Below are 20212 nucleotides of genomic sequence, written 5' to 3'. Positions count from 1 at the left end.
GCAGCTAGCTGACTTTTTACTTTAAAGTCTTGCGCATCTTTTGAGACCAAATTTGCGTCACTCGGGTATGCGCTTCCCAAATTACGCAACCTTTTGTAAGTGCATGTCGAACGAAAACTTGCTCAAAAATATCGCAATTTTATTCACATATATTTGCCAACACAAGAAATAGTTTCTACACCAAAAATTTGAACATTTTGAGCTTTATTAGGGAGTTAGAGGAAAAAGTATTACGCATACATTAGCATAATCAATTAGAAACTTGTATGAAAGAAATTAATATACAATATTGTAAATTATTGTAGACAACTTGCGTGCGAATTTTCGGTGTGATCGCGCGATCAACGGCTGAGATCTCAAGGGTGGGGGGCCTCTAGCAGCCCCCCCCCCCCACAGGAACTCCAAAAATACCTTGGACTAAAAAAAAAAAGGGTAAAAAAAATGCCCATTTTAAAAATGGCCCTGCTCCTTTTGATTTCGCATTCGAGCCCTGAAATCTTAAAATCTGTAATTTTCACTTAAACCTTCTGATTACCACTCATCAAAATAAACACCTTGACAGAAATCAAAAGCAGACGGGACATTGCTGTTGTTTTTTTTGTGATGTCTTTAATCACACATTCACAGCACAAGATGTTAAATGCTGGACTGAAATCAAAGAATCATGCCTCCTTGCTTCCGCTGGCTTTGCACGTCCAGATCATTCCTGCAAGAGAGAAAAGGAAAAAAAAAAGTGTCAGTTGGGTACATTTTTACTTGTTTTAATAAGAATCCAAGATGGTTGTTTCATAAAGATGTTTGTATGTTAGGAATGACTTTAGGAAAGACTGGTAACCCTTTATCGTGCACACTCGTATATCCCTATATAGCTGACTTAGCACGTAAGAACATGATCCAGTCTTGTGTAACTTTATAAATAGCTTTGTGAAACACCTACCTGGGCCCGGTTTCATAAAATTTGTTATATCAACAAATTTGCAATAACAGTTACAAGTTACTGAAATCATTCAATCTGATTGGGTGATTATAGTACAGGGAATAATTTTCCTGGTATCGTGTCGCAATTTGCTCCACAATTTTGAAAGACTGCTATGCATAATCTTTTGTATGGCATCTTTTTACATAGGAAATTACTTACTAGTAGTTGAGAGCTTTTCTCTAATGACCCAAAACGCTATTCAAATTTGTAAAGCAAAATTATTACCTGTAGTAAAATTGTTAAAAGAAATTGTCCATCATTATTATAACAAGTCTTTGTGAAACAGGGCCCAGGGGTCTGCCGCAGACAGCACTCGCGTTGAACACAGGGGGACATGACAAAAGAGCACAACAAAAGGCAACCAATGTACCCCATTAAATTGACAGAATTCATTCTTAACGGGGGGACTACAGGATAAATGGAGGTGGAGATAACAAATGTTACTTGAATTTTCCTACTCAAATGCTCGGTTTTCACTATTACTGCTCAACATTTTAAACCAGTACTCAATGCAGTGTCATCACCACCGGATCAGCTCTGATTTCCCCCACTGACATGTCAAATATGAAAATGATTTTTGTAATGTATGATGTCTGAATCAGAATCAGTTCTCCCCATGACATTGAGAAGATGTAATCTCAAGGCAAAATTTCATTTGTTAGACCCCAAAGAACACCCTGCTCAATAACTCACCGCTGGGATTTCAATGTCTCCATCGTTGATCTGTTCAATGATATCATGAGGGTTCTGTCCTTCCACGGTGCATCCTACAGACTGAGCCGTTCCCAAGACTTCCTTGACTGTTCCCTTGAGCTCACGAGCCATGGAACGCTCCCTCATCGTCCTGGCGATGTCGATGATGGCGTCGATGGGGATGTTCCCGCTGTGTGAGACTGTGCAAGAAGAGAGGGAAAGAAAGATGAATAATACCTATACTCAACATTCACATAGCACTCAATACATAGCTGCCAACCTTAACAAGAACATTTCAGTATTACAAAAGCTGAAAGTCTGTATTTTGGTGAAGAAAGCAGTATTTTCAAATAACTACCATAGGAGTCGGACAACACATAAAACTGGAACTTCGGAAATCAGTATTTTGCATGAAACCATAAATATTCTTCTCATTATATCAGTACTACTTCGCAGCTCTGTTAATGCAATGTTTATAAATGCTTCATAGTATTATCCTGGTTTATGATTGGCTAACCTAAACAGGTGCTCGAACATTCAAGTAATTCCTTCCTACTTGGCACATATTAGATACATCCCGGTGGAGAGTGGAAAATGTAGATAATCACCATGTCAAAGGTCAAGTGCTACAGTGGGATTTGAACCTCAATCCTTTTAGTTCAAGATCCAGGGACTTACCCACTACTAGGTAAAAAAAGAAATATAGAAATTAACTGACAATACAGGTATCTAAGCCAAAGTCAATTCTATTGGGATCAGACACCAGTTTCACTTGGGACATATTTAACCTATAATATATGAAGGTATATATCCCATGGTTAGTCTGCAGGCACAGACCTGTAGATTTTGCAATTCGCAGAGTGCATAATGCATAAAGTCACTATGGCTGGTTCTACCAGACAGAGCCTTTCGCATGGATGTACAGTAGTCTTTCCTTCAGACCCATTAGTGGTCGAAGTATCAAATATGAGTCTGTCTGTGCTTGCAGACTAACCCATGGTTGGATAATCTCGTAGAAAAACTTGCTTGACTCCTGGAAGGTCAACTTATACAAGTTTACCCCTGAGACGTTTCTTCGATTCATATTTTTACTTTCGCTAGTTGTGCTGTAAAACAAAGTGTGCCCTTTTGAAGTGGCCTTCAACTAGAAATATTGAAAGGCCTGCAGTGTTCCCTTCTCACTGTTCTTGATCTTCTTCCTATCACAAGAAGGTTCCTTGAGAGCTCTGATGATGAGAGACGAAGTGCTTGGGACCACACTGGCCTTGACCTGACAGTTCTAAATGGTCAAGCAGAGAATGACCCCCCCCCCTTCTTATCCCCCTCTCTCATTTTAACTTACTGTTCTTGACCTTCTTTCTATCACGAGGAGGTTCCTTGAGAGCTCTGATGATGAGGGACGAAGCACTTGGGACCACACTGACCTTGGCCTGACGGTTCTGAATGGTCAACATGACGGTGATCTTCAGACCCTTCCATTCCTGGGTTGCCTTGGCGATGTCATCACCAACCTTCTTGGGGGACTGTTGTGGAGAGATTTGACTATCATATTACAGACCAAGATCTTCTGTCTGTTCAATTAGATTCGCTCACTCATTCATTCACAGATAGTTAACATTAAGCAGCTAGTCTTCAGGTGCAGACCCTACTTGAAAATTCGATCAACAATTGGGTCTTCACAGAAGAGTAGTACACATCTCTTGCCATTGATTGAGCATGACCAACGCAAAAATATATATATATATCTGCGCTGGCAAGCCACCCCCTCTCCCCCTAACTGCTGTGACTACTGCCGTTTATGGCCATATGAGTGAGAGGCCTTCTGTACCCAAATCATCCGGAATATTGGTGGTCTGAAACTAAGGTTTGTATTATAAAAGATTATTGTGCAATAAGAGAATTTGAAATATTGTGACAGGGAATAATTTTGCTTTACAAATTTGAATAGCATTTTTGGTCATATGAGAAAGGCTCCCAACTAGGTAATGTACATGTACAGTCCTTTGTAAAAATATGCTATACAAGACTTTATGTATAGTAGTCTTTAAAAAATGTGGAGCAAATTGCGAGGAGATACCAGAAAAATTATTCTGTGTGACATTTGAACTTCAATATAAACATACAGACCTTTTCATTAAAACAATTCTACTCATGAGGACCCCAAGGGGAAAAGGGGGTTTCAAAAAATATCATCCCTTTATTATATTCCCTTTCATTCATTTACAGATCGAGCATACTGATCTTAAACAAATAGGAGTAATGCCGAAAATTTGTTAACAAATTATATTCCCTTCATCACCATTCTGAGTCTTTGGTGAAAAGGTTGATACATGCATGTGAACGTCGCCTGACATTCTGACAATGTTAGACATTCATTGGGAACATTTGCATTAGAAGTGCCTTGATTCACATTTCGGAAATAAAGATGCTTTCGTTCATGAATAAAAGTTCCAATAATGAATGCACACTTTAAATCTTTACAGTACCTTATTTTTTGTTTAAACAAGTCCATACCGAGTTTCCGGAAAAGCATGTAGCATTTCCATTTATTTTGATGCAGGATAGAACAGCACTGCCGATTTAAATGCCTTGCTCCAAGCATAGGTACCGTTGCCGGAGTCAAACCCCGGACTTTCAAAATGTCTATTCGGCGCCTTAGACCACTCCGCCACGGCATATCCAGTGTCTTAAAATTTCCCAAAAATTTGTTTAACGGTGGCTTGTTAACTATACAACGTTACTGTTAAAAGATTCGTGCAGGCTGGCACAGAAGTGTGCACTGTTCACCACAATCTGACTTTCTTCATATTGTATGTAGAAGTGCTGAACTGAGTTATACTTTGTTTCATAGAAATGTATAGAATACCAGGTCTTATGGAACAGAACCACCTCCCCCCCCCCCCCCACACACACACAAAAAAACCGTCACATCCACAGAATCATCACATTTCACATGAAATATTGCAAGATGAAAAACTCACCAGACCTAGAGGACCGATCTTAGGGGCAAGAGTTGAGGTTGCTCCGACTTCACCACCCACAGCCCTCAGACACACTGAAAAAAGGAGGGAAAATCAAATTTCATAAATGCATTGCCATGGATATATACAAATTCCCATTTTCTTTTTCAGAAGCAAAGATGGTACTTTCACACCGAGCTTGCATTTTGATGGCTAACTTCAGTGTATATATCAAAGACTACTACAGCCAAGGCATCCTATTAGGACATTCGACACCAAAACAAAATAGAGCTCTGAGTCTGAATTCCCTATGAAAGATGTGGCTGAAATATATTTACATGAGATATATCTATGTTGAAGAACTGGGCAAAAGAAGTTGATTATCACACATATTTATGGACAAGTCCAAGAATTTGTGCGCTTTTCCTACGGGACATTTCAGAGGCTTTAATGACCTGAAAAATAGTGTTAAATGACTTTGATTAGATTGAATACCCTCATGATGGTAGACAGATGCAAAAAATGGTGACCTATGACCATGACCTTTTAGAGAGAAAAGATGTGCCGTTACGTATGGGACGCAGAAAAAAGACAATTTTTAAAACATTTTTTTCAAGTTGAGAATTCTCTGAAATTATTTCATTTGACATCTTGTAACTTAGTGTGATTGAAGTCACAACACTCTAGTATTATAAGCACTGGCGTAAATCCCGGGGGGGATGGGGGGGATATATCCCCCCCACTTTTCGAGGAGGGGGGATGGCCTGTACAAACATCCCCCCCCACTTTTTACGAAAGAAATAAAAAAAAAATCACAAGAGATAATTGTTTTATTGGTGAAAATTCTTCCTAAAATACCGCTTAACAAATAAAACAATATTATTGAATCATAAAATGCAAATAAAGAGCCAGTTCACCATTTCCAAACGAAATACTTATGTCCTTATTATAACATTGAAGAGAAATCCCTGTTTCTTCCAATTCATCAATGTTGGGGTCTTTGGGAGGGGATTAAGATGGAATGTCAATTTTTTTTTCAATGTAATCTCTAATAAATAATTAAACCATCATGGGGTAAAAAGATAATAATATTGGAGGGGTATTTGCCATATGGACATACAGTGGCGTAACTACGGGGGGGGGGGGGGGGCATGGGGGGCACATGCTCCCCCCCCCCCCCCCCATCGGCTGACCAAAACAAAAACGGGGAAATGGGGAAAAATAGAAAAGAGGGAGAAAGGAAGAGAAACGTAGTGGGAAAGAAGAAAATATTATTCATTATAATGTTGTATTATAATTATTTTGTTACATTACATAAGAAATATTTTTATCATAACTTCATGAAACATAATTTGCCCAGGGCCTACGTCTTCATAGTTCCTGGTGCTCGCATTGTCTGTTCAACGAGATATATAATCTTGTTGTACTAAAACATCCCGTTTTCAAGTCAATATAAACTAAATATATTTCCTAGCACTTGAGTTATCATTGTTTTATGTAGTGACATGAGCTTCTTTTACATGATTAAAAAGGTGATTGCCCAATGTTAAGGTCTTCGTACATATAAAAACATTTCCTTCCGTGATTACGTTCGCATTAGTGGATTGGTGAGATATGTCTGCTCTTCATGAATTCCTAAAATCAGTCCTTGAAATGTCCCTTCTTCTGATCTGAATATCAAAAATTTTCAGCTCGCGCTTCGCGCTCGCATCATTTGGTTAATGAAATACGTATGGTCCTAGTTAATTCCTACAAAGAAACCTTAGAATGCCCCACTTCAGGTCTTAATTATCTAAATTATCTAAATTTTCAGCTCGCGCTTCACGCTCGCAATATTTGATTAGTGAGATGCGTATGATAATCATGATTGCAATGAGTACAAAAAGTGTTTCATGTGTTCAGATGTAATTCTAATAAAATCAGCAAGCGCTTGGCACTTGCATTAGATGACTATGGTGAGATATGCATACTCTTAATGGATTCCTAAAATATATTCCTTAAAATCTCGCTGTTTGGGGTCAAAATATACGAAAATTTCAGCTCGCGCTTCGCGCTCGCATTGTTTAGCGAGACAGGTACCTATCATGATTACACAAATTTGATTATAATGTCCCTTCTTAGGTGTGAATATAAAAAAATCAGCTCGCGCTTCGCGCTCGCATTATTTGATCAGTTTCAGAATATGGAAAATACGTGTTTAGGGTGCTTTTCGAGACCCCATGGTCGCGCATGGTATCCACTCGTCAATGGAAGTGGCCCCCCCGGGTGAGATACATATCCGTTCAATGATATTGTCCTTAAAATGTCTCTATTAGGTCAGAATAACTAGCAACCGAGCGCGCTTCGCGCGCTCACTCAGTGATTCGAAAATTTTGCTGGTGCCCCCACAATGCCGTGACCCACGGTATGCCACTGTGGACATATCAATTACAATTCCTTGTATATCTAAAAACATGATAACAAAAAAAAGCCAAAATATTTCAGTCATCCCCCCCACCCCTCAACACGGATTTACGCCAGTGATTATAAGGCAAGTTTCATGTCAAGCCAAAACCCTCTAATTACAGACTCTAATTAAACAAATTAATGACATGTTACGTATGGGACATTTTGTCCCCATAGAGAACGTACACAATTTTCCCAATAATTTTGAATTCAAATGGAAATAACAAGTGTTTTTTTCTGCACTGGCCAAAGCAGGGGTTCCAGACGACGGGAAAATTGACACCTTTCAAAATATGGCACTCTCCCAAACATCAGACATATCGGCCAATTGAATTGGAAATGCATGCTGTTGATGCACGCGAGCTTGTTTTCTGAACAAAATCGCATGCAGCATAACGAAGACGTTTGATGTTTAGAGCCAAAAGAGGTCCGTAAATAATTATTATTTACCAATTTCTATATCAAAATTATTGATAGTGATAATCAAAATCGGCATTTGCGCAGCTGAAATAAGTTATTTTCTCAACATTCAAGCAATTATTTTGCGATTTAGAGCGCAATTTAAATCGTCAAAATTGATTGCGGCACACAACTCTACACGTCGATTAGACAGGAATAACCGTCGTTTCTGGGGATTTATTTAACAATTCCTGACATTTTACTATCATCCCATTCACTGACGGTAGTATGAGCCCTCATTTGTAATCATAATCAATACTAAAATTTAATACGTGATTAAAATTTTTATCTATAAATTGTTCTTCAAAACGGCATTTTGTAACATCGCTAATTGATACCAATCGAAGGTACGTCATAACGAACGGTTCAAGGGTCAGAACCATTGTATTTGCTTTGTTGACAAACGGACATGTGCATGTGTCGAGGGATCTACACCAGATCGGTCTGGTAAGAAACCTTCAATTTTTCGCCTTTTCATTTACCAATTTTGGAAACCTTCATTAGGCGTATGAATTCATTGAAGGTGTAAAAATAAATAATAAAAAACATTTACATGATTTTTAACATAAAAGATGGATTTCCTAGGGAAATCCATCTTTGTTTACATATGTCTCTGATACATATTATATGGCAGGCAGTTCAACAAGGCTCCATGTCATAATGACTTTTATATGGCCATGCGTTTTGTGTTGGGCCCATTTCCATTAGTTTTTACAATACAACTCAAATTTTCCTACAAAATCGCACCATTACATCTTTTTGTTATGTTTGACATCCTATACCCATAAAAGTATATATATTCTGAGTGGAAATTGTCTGAGGAATTCAAAGATGCATTCAGAAAAGGCATAGGGTAATGTCACAAAAAGTCAAAGTCAATTATTTCCCATCTTTTCATAACTTTTTTCTCGTTTTTGAATGAATTCTTGTTTAAAATGAAATCAATACCGTAGCATAGAAATGTCGGAAATGAAGTTGTTTCCCATGTAGGCCTACATGATTTAGGGCTAGGCCTAGATCTTTTTTAAGATTGAAGTAGAAATTAGAATTTTTAGAAATCTCGGGGACGAAAGTTCAACTCTTTGACTTTGGCCTGGGATTTTTCGATGGTGCGTGTAGAGGAATGGGATCGAATCCCTGGCTTCATTGAGAGTAAGCATACGTTAGTAAATGATTTTCTGGAAGCCTCCTGGCTAGCTCCGGCGCATTTATCGATCATGTTCATACCGGTTAATTGTCATTATTTTTTTGTGTGCAAAATCCAAAAACTGCAAATTATGCCTGGTCATCAATCAACATGATCAAGATCACCCCATCATACTACCCCAGCCAACCCCCCCCCCCCCCCTTCTCCGCTATCCCTGGTCATCAATCAACATGATCAAGATCACCCCATCATACTACCCCAGCCAACCCCCCCCCCCCCTTCTCCGCTATCCCTGGTCATCAATCAACATGATCAAGATCACCCCATCATACTACCCCAGCCAACCCCCCCCCCCCCCCTTCTCCGCTATCCCTTGCATTTGCTATTAATATGTGCTGTGTAATGTGCGACTGCGAGTGCTCTGCAGTGCACATGTTCATTTAAAAATATATAACAAATTGTGGGCCCTAAAATTAAGGCAACAACACAAAGTTCGATAGATGGGACTATACAAAAATGGCTATGTAACATCCAAATGTCGAGATCGATAAAATATCTTTAAATATTAATTACCAATTTTGATTTCATTAGGATCGAATTTGGCAGGCATGATTCTTCAAAGAATGTGGATTTTCAGTTGAAAAATAGAAGTGAAAGTGTCGGATGAATCCGATTTTGGAAACGACCGAAGAGTTGCACAATCACTTCTTGACGAGTCGAAGAGAAAAAGGACAATTTTAATAAACGCCCTCTGCTGGTGGAATTATAGTTACAAAGGGAGCCCACGTCTTACGATAGTTGAGTAAAGAGCAAAATATTTGAAGAGGTTAGGTCAAATCAATTTTTCATCAAATTTGATTTTTATGTCGTAATGTATAGATTTTTAGTAGCTCTATAAAATGATACCAAAGATAAGTTGAAATTCCTATTAAAAAGTGAACTAAAATGGCCAAAAAAAAATTCAAAAGGGGTTAGGTCCATTTCAGTTTAGTTGCAAAAGGGGTTAGGTTCACACATAATTTTTTTGGAAAAGAATATCTTTAAAAAATATGAAGACAGGTAGATTTCACTTATACCCAATTTCATGTTCTCATGGTAGGGTATCATGATAATTCAGTTTCGCATAAGAATATTGCAATATGGGAGAATTTAAAAATGATTTTCTTGGAGTGGACCTAACCCCTTTTGCAACGAAACTCTTCTGAAAAACTCATTTATCAAAAGGGGTTAGGTCCATTTTTCATAAATTTTATTGTTTTCTGTCTCTAAACCTATAATTTTTTAGTCACTCTGATGATACCAAAGACAATATGAAATTCAAATGAAAACGTGAATGAAAGTGGCAAAGAAAAATCACTTTTTTTATCAAAAGAGATTGGATTCAATACAGTTTACTTGCAAAAGATAATTGCAAAAGATAATTACTTGCACAATGACAATTTTTTTTAATATATAGAAAAAAATTTAAGACAGGTAGATTTCTTTTATCCCCAATTTTATGTTGACATGATAAGGTAGTGACATCATGACAATTTAGTTTCTCATAAGAGTATTGCAATAAGTGATCATAAAAAACATGGTTTTTCTCGGAATGGTCCAAAGTGGACCTAACCCCTTTTGCAACTAAACTCTTCATTTCTTGAGGGGCTAGATATGGCACGCCGCGTACAATTTATAAAAAATGTCATGAGCGAGCAAAAATTTTGAAATTTTAAAATCAAAGTTTGTGATAGATTTTCACACAATGTCAAGAAAATATGATATCGTGTTTCTTCCTTCTCCCTTTCCTTTTCTTTTCCCTTTCTTTTTTTATTTGGTCGTGTTTTTTTTTTTGGGGGGGGGGGGTGCGAGAGCCACCAAGCCCAGGGCACCATTTGAACCTGAAGTCCAATATCGGTCCAAGGCGTATTAAATTCTTTCTGATTATTCATGTCTGTATTACGCACACACATGTTTTCTAATCTTAACAGCAAACAAAAATGCCAATTTTTTTGAGTCTGTCAAGATATGCATATCCACCACATCTCTTTCTGAGTCCTCCCTCGATCCCCACCCCTCTCTTGTCTTCGTCGCCCCCCTTTCACTACTCTCTCTATACCTCAACCTCTCTATCTCCCTCGAGTTACCCCCCCCCCCCCCATCAGTCCCCCGGGGGCATGCGTGACCGTATTTCCAAGCACCCCTAAACGAGTTTCTCTCTGTGCGAAAAATAACCCTATAGAGAAACGTTTTTTGCGGGCTTCATTTTCACATTTTGGCCCACAAACAAGAAAAACATACCCTAAATACGTTTGACCCTGCGTACTAACCAGATTTTCAAAACCACCTTTTCTTAATCGGTATTGATACCCTTAAAGGAAAAGTCCACCCCAAAAAAGAGTTGATTTGATTTTTTTTTAATCCAACAAGCATTACGCTAAAAAATTCGTCAAAATCGGATGTAAAATAAAAAAGTTATGACATTTTAACGTTTTGCTTAATTTCTCAAAACAGTTATAAGCACATCCTGGTGGGTATGCAAATGAGAAGACTGATGACGTCATCCACTCCCTTTTTTTTTTAATTATATGAAATAGGGAATATTATATTTTTCTCCTCATTGTCAAGTGAAACAACGGTTAATTCCTCCCTGAATAATGTAGAATGAGAATTGCTTAATAATATATTAAGTCAAGTTGGTCCGTATTGTCAAATCTATAAAAAAATGAAATATTGTATAATTCAAACAATAAAAAAACAAAAGAAATAGTGATTGAGTGATTGACATCATCGACTGTCTTATTTGAGTTGAGTATATCACTGTTTTGTGAAAAATAAGCAAAAATTTAAATGTCATAACTTTTTTATTTTACATCCGATTTTGATGAAATTTTCAGCGTTGTGCTAGTTTGACTTTTTTCTATTTATTAAGATCAAACACTTTTTTTTTGGGGGGGGGGTGGACTTGATCTTTAATTAACGAGTGCATGCATTGCCCTCGTCCAAAACTGAAAAAAACGCCCCCTTTAAACGCGTTTTTTTTTTGGTCACGCGTGTGTACAGCAATGTATTTGACTGGCCCCTGGGCACCAGTCTCCCCTCTCTCTCTCTCTCTCTCTCTCTCTCTCTCTCTCTCTCTCTCTCTCTCTCTCTCTCTCTCTCTCTCTCTCTCTCTCTCTCTCTCTCTCTCTATCTCCATTTCCCTTTTTTGTTTGTACCCCTGCTCTCTCTTCAACAGTATCATTTTCAAATGTAAAACTCGATCGACAAAGAAGCAAAATGCCTATATAGAAAGATCTCTACACATTAAAGGGGATCTTAAAGGAAACAAAATAAATAATGTTATATAATAAACAAAACCACGGTCAATAGGATGCTGAAGGGAAAAAATAAAACTACGCAAAACCAAGTTGGAGAAAAAAAAATCATGGATGTCGGGGGTGGTGGAAGATATTAAAACCGCCCACAACCAAACAATACGTTGTGACCCTGTTTATTTTACATTCATTTCGATCTTCACTTTTGTCAGTTTTATTTTTTCGGGTTTATAATATGAAATGGGTGGAAAAGTTCAAAAGAATGAACATCAAAATTTTAAAAAGGACCCGGGATAAAAGGGGAAAAAAAAGGGATCATTTGCAATTCAAGCTATTTCTATATTCATTTTTTTTGGGGGGGGGGGGGGGTGGTTGAGGTTCCTTCACTAATACTAGTATGTATTGAATATTGTAATATATTGATTTTTATTTTTATTTTTGTGGAAATAGATTATTGAAGGGCCATTAAAATTGTTCATTTCCAAGCCAATATACCATAAAAAAAAAACTCTCACTTCCCGCTCGCGTTATGGATCTAGTTCTCACGAATTTGCAAGTCTTGTTGTATTGGACTACGAAGCTAACGATGCACTTAAAACTTCAGGCTGAATAACACCCCACCCCCCCCCCTTAAATAAAAAAATACACTTTTATATAGATCTTTGAGTTGAAAGGGGAATCCAACCCCACTAAAACCTTGTTTTATAGGAAAAAGAAATGTCAGACAAGTTGACAGGTGAAAGTTTGAACAATATCTGACAAACGATAAGAAAGTTATGAATCGTTAAAAGTTGTAAATATTGGTAATCACTATACACATGGAGACTTCAAATTGGCTGCATTTGTGATGTCATAGTGATGTAAGGCAAGGGCCGATGTACTCCAATACTTAAAATGGCTAAAATGTTATTTTTCCCAAAAAATTTATTTCCATGAGGACATAAACCAATATACCTGAGTTATATTTAGATTACCGCCCCAAGGAAATGGGTACTTATAGGAGAAAACCACAAATCCCTGATCATTAAGTACATGGCCTATGGGAGAGTTGTCCTTACCCCTTGTCATAATTTACTTACCCAGTTGCCAATTCGAAATCTACATAGTCTTATATAGTGATACCTTCTTACTGCTTGTTCGGTAATTCTTTCCAACTTTCACCATTCTGTTTAATTTATTTTCTCCTTTCCAACACAACATTTTATGACCAAGGCTGAATTCCCCTTATCTTTTTCACAGAATCTGTGTCATCCCCCATTATAAAGATGCTTAGTATATCCACTTCTATGGTCACCCCCCCCCCCCCCCCCCATGAGCACCGGTCGACACCCATGCATAAAACGACGAGGAGGACAACAAAATGCAAGATATCAAGTAAATAACGGACCGACAAGAATATAAAGAAAGTTTCCTACCATCACCGTGTTTGCCCGTGTCAAACAAAATGCAATAAGTCTTCACAGAGGAGTACTATTTTCTTGGGTAAACAAATAGACCTACCCACTCAAAATCCTTTCAAGTGGTCAAGCTTATTCGATACATTTAGATACATGCGACTAATATACCGTCATGTATATTCCAACTCATCTGGCATAGGGTCATGGTAATAGACGTTGGAAATGCATATTAGAAAATAAATTTTCATTGCATATGTACTGGCTCGAATCCATCTCAACAGACCTTGTTTCATGAAAGTGTCATCGATTGTACATCCCCATGTATGAATGCGGGTATACGGCCAATATCATTTGCAAGGATGTGTTGGATAAGTGTGATTTTGTGAAAAGAGTGCTACGACGTTAGAAGTCAAATCAATCCTGGATTTCGGCGTTTCATCAAGCTGCTTGTTAAAGACCCTATGTCGTTACACACTTACATTTCAAATCAATACATCTTATTTCATCAATCTGGATGTGATCGTAACAATCAATCATGGATTTCGTTTCATCATAAGCCCAAAGAGGAAATAAAGTCGCAAAAGGTAAGACTAGTTTTTATATTTATAACGGGGGTCATGTGGAGGTGGGGGGGGGGGGGGGCTGCGACTTCACAACCCCCACCCCCCTCCCACACACATTTGCCAATACCGTGTACATAGGTTCTTTTTTTTTAATACCATCTAAATGTTAACACCCCCCCTCCCACTTTTAAAACACTAAATGATATCCTCCTCAGTTTAGTAAAAACGGCTAATATAATGTGAATAGTGTCATGTGTGTAGAGGGGCGTGGTGCGAATGAATTACGAGTAGGGGCGGGAGGGGGGGGGGTCAAGAAACGCAATAATTTACCAGTATTATGGTTATGGTGAAATATACTAAATGTGTTTTGTATCAAAGACATACTCTTATGATAACGTATTTCTTTGTGCCATAGACTGCGCCTTTTTTTTTTTTGGGGGGGGGGGGGGTCGATATAATAATATTTATCTACTATTTAGTTTCGTTCATTTTTTTGCAGATTGATTGAAAGGTGACATCAGAAAGAAAGAACATAAAAAAGACAAACAAATGGCGGCTTCTTTGAGGCCATATTTGGCAGGATGGATTTCTGGAGCAGTTGCCATGACAATTATTTTTACTTTTACAGGTCCAGTCTACCTTGGTCCGAGAATAACTCCCAGGTAAAATTGTATTTAAATGTATGATATATAAAGCCGGCCCATGGCCGCCCCCCCCCCCCCCCCCCTGAGAGCCTGGACACAATTATTATTTTTTTTATGTAAAATGCCGTTTAAACAGAAGTGTGCCCTTCCTTTTGAACGTGAAGGCCTTTTTCTATTTTGCTTGGCAAGTTTTTCCTCGGCAAAATGTGCCCCCCCCCCCTTTGGAAAATACTGGATACGATATATATTATGTACATGTGTATATAAAAACAAAGCAGCATGGCATCAAGAAAACTTTGCCTTGTAATGTATGTGCAGTGTGAGGTTCAACAATATTAAATAAATACATGAATTAATAATGACAATAATACATATATATAAACAAATAAATTCACGGCATAGATGCCAATGATGTCATAATTCTACATAAGTTAGTTAACATAATTATTTGCAATTCCCTTTTTCGATGAATATATCTTAACAATTTATTGATACCAAAAATATGTATTAAAAACATTATTGTAAATTACTGACAAGGTGATTTGAAATGATTTTCATGCAACCATTGCAGGATTATTACATTATTGAGATCTGGATTCATTTATTGCAGCCATGCCTTTACTTGAAGGGAATAACAATTCAAATAACCGCAAAGAATACCTACTGATTATTCAAGCGTGGAGGAATAACACATAGATAAGGTATCAAACTATTTGGGAGAACATATTCTTTTAGGCCATATATAATAATTCTGTGTTCATGGCATATTTTCCCCCTTAAATTGTGTATTTTTTAGACTTTTCTTTTTTAGAGTATACGCCTAATCCACATTAGTTGAAGCACTAACATAAATCTGCATTTCACATGCAGGTCATTGCCTCAAATCAGGGGTTCCATCGCTGATAGAGACGTAGTCGCCACCACCGACATTGCTGATGAAGATGTAGAGGGCGCCACCGACATTGTCCCAAGAAACAAGCGAATGATCTTGGCAACAACCAATTCAGGCTTCCTGCACTTCACCAAGAACTGGCTAGAAAGCCTGAAACGCAGTGGTGTTCAGGACAGAATTGTCATCGTGGCCGAAGACGCTGCATCGTTCAAAGCCATCAATGCTTTCACCGACTATCCAAGCCTCGAGGTCAAACTAGCAGCCGATGCCAAACATCATAAAGAAGGTGTTCTGAAGTTCAGCTCCGAAGGCTACCTTAAATTTGTCAATAAACGTCCTTCGTATATCTCTCACTTCCTCAAAAAAGGATTTGACGTGCTCTTTTCTGACGTCGACATCGTTCTTCTCCAGGATCCTTTCCCACACTTTGACGATGATCTCGATGTCACTCTCCAAATGGATGTCTGGAAGAAAGACAATCACAACCATTCGGATGTCTTTTGTGCTGGCTTTGTGTATTACCAATCTACGAATGCCACGCGGGAATTCCTCAAGCGATTCATGGAGCGGATAGCAGCAGACCCAAAGACCCCTGATCAAGTGATCCTTAACAGACTGCTTCGAGAAAGGGATATTAAAAAAATGGTGCGGATTCACCCAATGAATGGTGACCTTTTCGTCAGCGGACGATACTATTTCGACCAGTCGTGGAGGGCGCTACACACGGAACAGCAACCAGTGATGATTCACAACAACTGGATTAAGAACTCAGCCTCAAAAGTTAAACGATTTAAAGAACTGGGTTTATGGTATATCTAAGCTATATTTGATCGTTGAGGGCGCTGCATACAGAACAACAGCCCATGATAATTTACAAGAACTGGATTAAGAACGCCGCCTCCGAAATCAAAAGATTAAAAGAACTTGGTTTCTGGTTTATGCAAAGACCGTTCTTCATAATTATGGCTAAGATCGTGAAAACAAACCATGGGGGAAAAATTATTTAAAATAAGAAGCAAACCACTCTTTGGTATTTGCCAAGGCGGACATTTTCTTGCATGTCTTACCTGATTTCACTATTGATGCAAAAAAATCCAATCACCATGATAATGGCTTAACATTCTCGATTTTTCGATTTTTTTTTTTTTACAACAGTGAGCTTTCGCAATCCCTACTCAGAAGCTTTCTCGAACATAAAGAATTATATTGTAAAAAAAATCCTTTATGACAAAGCAGTCATGTTTTTTTTAAATCGATGAATCAAAACAGCAGTTTTTTCTTTGATTCTAAACAAACTACATATTTGCAATTTTCTGTCAGCTCCAAATCTTAGGACGATTTGCTGTCCCGGTTCAACAACTTCCGACAAAGACCTCTCTGCTGTTTATTGTAATTTGGGCACTTTCAATACATTTTAGTATGTTCTAGAATCGTTCCCCGTTGCAATAGCAACGGGGAACTAAACTTAGACATGCACTTATTTTCATGACGGCTGCCATGACACTTATGCGGACAGATGAAATGCATTTGATTTGGTGGATGTATGTATGTGTGTGTGTGTGAGAGTGTATGTGTGTGTGTGTGTGTGCAGGGGGGGGGTGTTTGTGCGTGAATCTGTGTTGAGTGTGGTGGGGGTGGGATGTGAGTGTGTCCGAGGATTATGAATATTAAATCTTCTCTCATAAATCTTATTAGTGTATTTTAATAATTTACAGGATTCAAGATTCTTTTTTTGTGTGTGTGATACAACCATCAAGAAATGGTAAATAATTTGTTCGATTTTAGCGTATACTGTTTTTCAATTAGACATATATATTATGTATGTGTATAAATGTAAGAGAAAAGACTCTAGAAAAAAAATGTATATCAGATACTTTGAGAACAAATTTAATTGATTTAGAAGTTATTCATGACATTGTTTTACTTCATTTTCGTTAAGAATTGTCAAATGTATGGATGTGTTGATCACAATAATTGTACGTTCAAACCAAGCTTTGTAATTATGATGTAATTTTTCATATTTTTGGTATTTTATTTTTCTCTTTTGTTTTAAAAGGAAAGCCAACACTGACAATATAAGTTGGATTTAATAAAAGGAATAGAAACAAAATAAAGAGTTATAGAATTATGAATTGAAAAATGGTTGATTTTGTGAAGTCACAAACGAGCAGTTCTTTGATCTATATTTGTGCTATGTTATTTATTATAAAAAAGTGATATTTTGTTTCAGGGTCAATATCATCAGAAATGCCCTACCCTCTTCTAAAAGAGAAAACAGCTGAAGTGAATGACGTCACAATTAAACAACTCTCACTCAACATCTGCAAACAGAATGATCTGTGCATGTAATATTAAGGATTTTGGTTCAGGTTCGAGATCACTCTTTTTCTGTTTTTTATTAGCCTTCCAATTGATGTCAGTTTTGTTTGTTCTTGAAAACGATTAGATGAACATTTTTAGCACATTCTTAGATTGGTAAACACTAATATTGTTACATTTATTCCCCTGCATTCTTAACTTGAATGATCCCTTACAAAAAAAATCAAATCGCTAATTTAAAAACCTAGAAATAATCGAAAATCACTGACTGTTTTGATTAGTAACTTGCTCGTTTTGAAATTGAATGAACAAAACTCATTAGACAAACATCCCAAATCTCATGTGAAAATAAAAATATTTAATGGCAATTTGCACGGCAAAACTGGACACGGCGGCTCAGTGGTAGAGCCCCGGGGGGGGGGGGGGGGGGCACTCGACCAAAAAAGTGGTAGGGGTGTGCCGCGGGCGAGGCAAAAAACGGGGGCCTTGGAGCGGGCTTATTGTAAAAAGGAGGGTCCTCGGAACGGGCTTCGGAACTACAAATGTTTGTGAAAACGGGGGTCCTCGGAACGGATCTCCGTGTCTCTGTGAGTGCGTATGCATCCCTATGGAACGGGCAATCGTGCATGACGCAGCTAGCGCGGCCTCCGCCGGGTGCGCTCTCGCTTAGGCGATGGTCGAAAAGCGCTCTACGGCCGCTTTTCACCAAATTGCAACTCCTTGTAGCAAATCAATGCGACCGGAACGGCGTAACGAAAAATATGCAAAGCTTTGGAACGGATTTCTTTCTTCTTTTTTCTCGATAAGAAGGAAATGCAATGCCTTGGAGCGGCTTTCTTTGTTCTTTTTCTCAAAAAGACAAAAATGCTATGCCTTGGAACGGAAATTTGAGTGTAAAAATGGGGGTCCCCTCCGCGGCACATACCCACTATGCATTATATACTGAGTGCCCCCCCCCCCCCGGGGGTAGAGCGCCCGCCTCATGAACGGGAGGTCGTGGGTTCGATCCTCCGTCGAGTCATACCATCCTATAAAAATGGGACCTCCTTCTCAGGCGCTTGGCGTATGAGAATGGAGAAGGGTAATAACATAATGCAGGGCCCGCTTGAAGAACAGTAGTCCTTTGCCAGGACTGTTCTGCTTTTCAGTTGATCAATAACACAATCCTCGACCTCTACGCCCGAAATGAAAACAGCCCCACAATTTCCTGCCCTCATCGTGAAAGAGGGGATAGCGCGGTCACTGGGAATGGCGCGCAGGGGAGAATGAAGCAAGGGGATAGAAATAACAAGTAGACCGACGTCTAGAATCTAGACTAGAAGAACAGCTGATAGTGGCTATATACCCTGGGTAATTAAGAACTATTATTATTGTTATTACTATAATTATTATCTACGCTAATTTAAATGCCCAAAATATCGATTCCAAATAAAATGCGTTAATTTCGCCGGGAAATCCTGTATTACATTTGAGTATTATACTAGTATTTCTAAACCTATATTATCTCAAAATGTCATTTGTTGTATTAGAGAGGTGAAAATATTTTGCTCAATCGCAGCGAGCTGTTTATAAAGCTTCTATCATGTCCATACGTCAAGTCTCGCCCCTCAAAATTTAGATTCCATTGAAATTTAACAAATCCATATAGCTGTAAACTGTGACCATTCACATTTGGAATGGATGTACGAAATATTTGTGTGATGAAGATGAACTTTCTTTGCAATATAATCAGACCATCCGTCCTTGATGGTCTTCCAAAAAGGATACAATTCTGTTACGACCAAATGTCGTCCGTCAGAGGATGAAAGAAGCTTCATGTATTTATACAAAATTTAGTAATAATATATTCTAGTTATTGATATAAATTTGAACCTAACTAAACATTAACTTCTAAATATTTTATTTTTAATTTTCATCAATAAAATTGAACAATTAAAGAATTTATTGAAAAACAATGTTAATTAACAATAATTTTTAAAATATCACTGACATAAGTGTTCAATTTTTCAGTACTTTTTACAAGTTTTTACTTTTATAATCGATTATAAATAAAAAATGTATGTCACTTTTTATATGCGAATAGTGATACAATCCCAAATCGATCCACAGACTCTTATCTGTCACAAGTTTCTTAGTAATTTGCTGTATGCAGTCATACAGAGCAAAGCTCCCCTCTTTTATTTGTTCCTGTTGGAGGCTATTTCCACTTTTCCCTCCTCTTAATATCTCAATTTCCCACATTTTTTTCCCATAGAACTCAACATGTAAAATGTGTTGCATTCAGTTATCTTAGCAATAAGCCTGCTACATTTTGATTGAACATTGCTACAGTGTATTATATATATATATATATATTTTATTTATTATTTTTTTTTTTTTTTTGGGGGGGGGCTTTGGTGTAATGGACCCCAAATTTTC

At 37.8% G+C, this 20212-nt stretch overlaps 2 protein-coding genes across 2 annotated transcripts; one reads left to right on the top strand and one right to left on the bottom strand.

The window, feature by feature from the left end:
- Positions 1 to 589: 589 nt before the first annotated feature.
- LOC129262839 (large ribosomal subunit protein uL11-like) lies at positions 590 to 9413 on the bottom strand. Its single transcript, XM_054900828.2, has 5 exons — positions 9257 to 9413; positions 4654 to 4727; positions 3015 to 3195; positions 1673 to 1872; positions 590 to 706 (listed from the first exon to the last, which is right to left on the bottom strand). The coding sequence occupies exons 1-5, from the start codon at positions 9291 to 9293 to the stop codon at positions 701 to 703; spliced, it is 498 nt and encodes a 165-aa protein (XP_054756803.1). The 5' UTR covers positions 9294 to 9413; the 3' UTR covers positions 590 to 700.
- Positions 9414 to 13404: 3991 nt separating this feature from the next.
- Positions 13405 to 16619, top strand: LOC129262837 (uncharacterized). Its single transcript, XM_054900826.2, has 3 exons — positions 13405 to 13960; positions 14439 to 14601; positions 15454 to 16619. The coding sequence occupies exons 2-3, from the start codon at positions 14489 to 14491 to the stop codon at positions 16292 to 16294; spliced, it is 954 nt and encodes a 317-aa protein (XP_054756801.2). The 5' UTR covers positions 13405 to 13960; positions 14439 to 14488; the 3' UTR covers positions 16295 to 16619.
- The last annotated feature ends 3593 nt before the right edge of the window (positions 16620 to 20212 follow it).

The sequence above is a fragment of the Lytechinus pictus genome, chromosome 6 (genome assembly GCF_037042905.1).
Source record: "Lytechinus pictus isolate F3 Inbred chromosome 6, Lp3.0, whole genome shotgun sequence".
Taxonomy (NCBI): Eukaryota; Metazoa; Echinodermata; class Echinoidea; order Temnopleuroida; family Toxopneustidae; genus Lytechinus; species Lytechinus pictus.
The sequence above is the reverse complement of the archived record's forward strand: the minus strand, read 5'-3'. Positions and strand labels throughout refer to the sequence as shown.

Excerpts from the sequence above, each read along its gene's own strand:
- LOC129262837 (XM_054900826.2), top strand. The coding sequence starts at position 14,489 with ATGGCGGCTTCTTTGAGGCCATATTTGGCAGGATGGATTTCTGGAGCA. Across the intron at positions 14,602-15,453 it reads GGTCCGAGAATAACTCCCAG|GTCATTGCCTCAAATCAGGG; the intron begins GTAAAATTGTAT and ends TTTCACATGCAG.
- LOC129262839 (XM_054900828.2), bottom strand. The coding sequence starts at position 9,293 with ATGCCTGCCAAATTCGATCCTAATGAAATCAAAATTG. Across the intron at positions 3,196-4,653 it reads AGATCGGTCCTCTAGGTCTG|TCCCCCAAGAAGGTTGGTGA; the intron begins GTGAGTTTTTCA and ends TCTCCACAACAG. Across the intron at positions 1,873-3,014 it reads TAGAAAGAAGGTCAAGAACA|TCTCACACAGCGGGAACATC; the intron begins GTAAGTTAAAAT and ends CTTCTTGCACAG.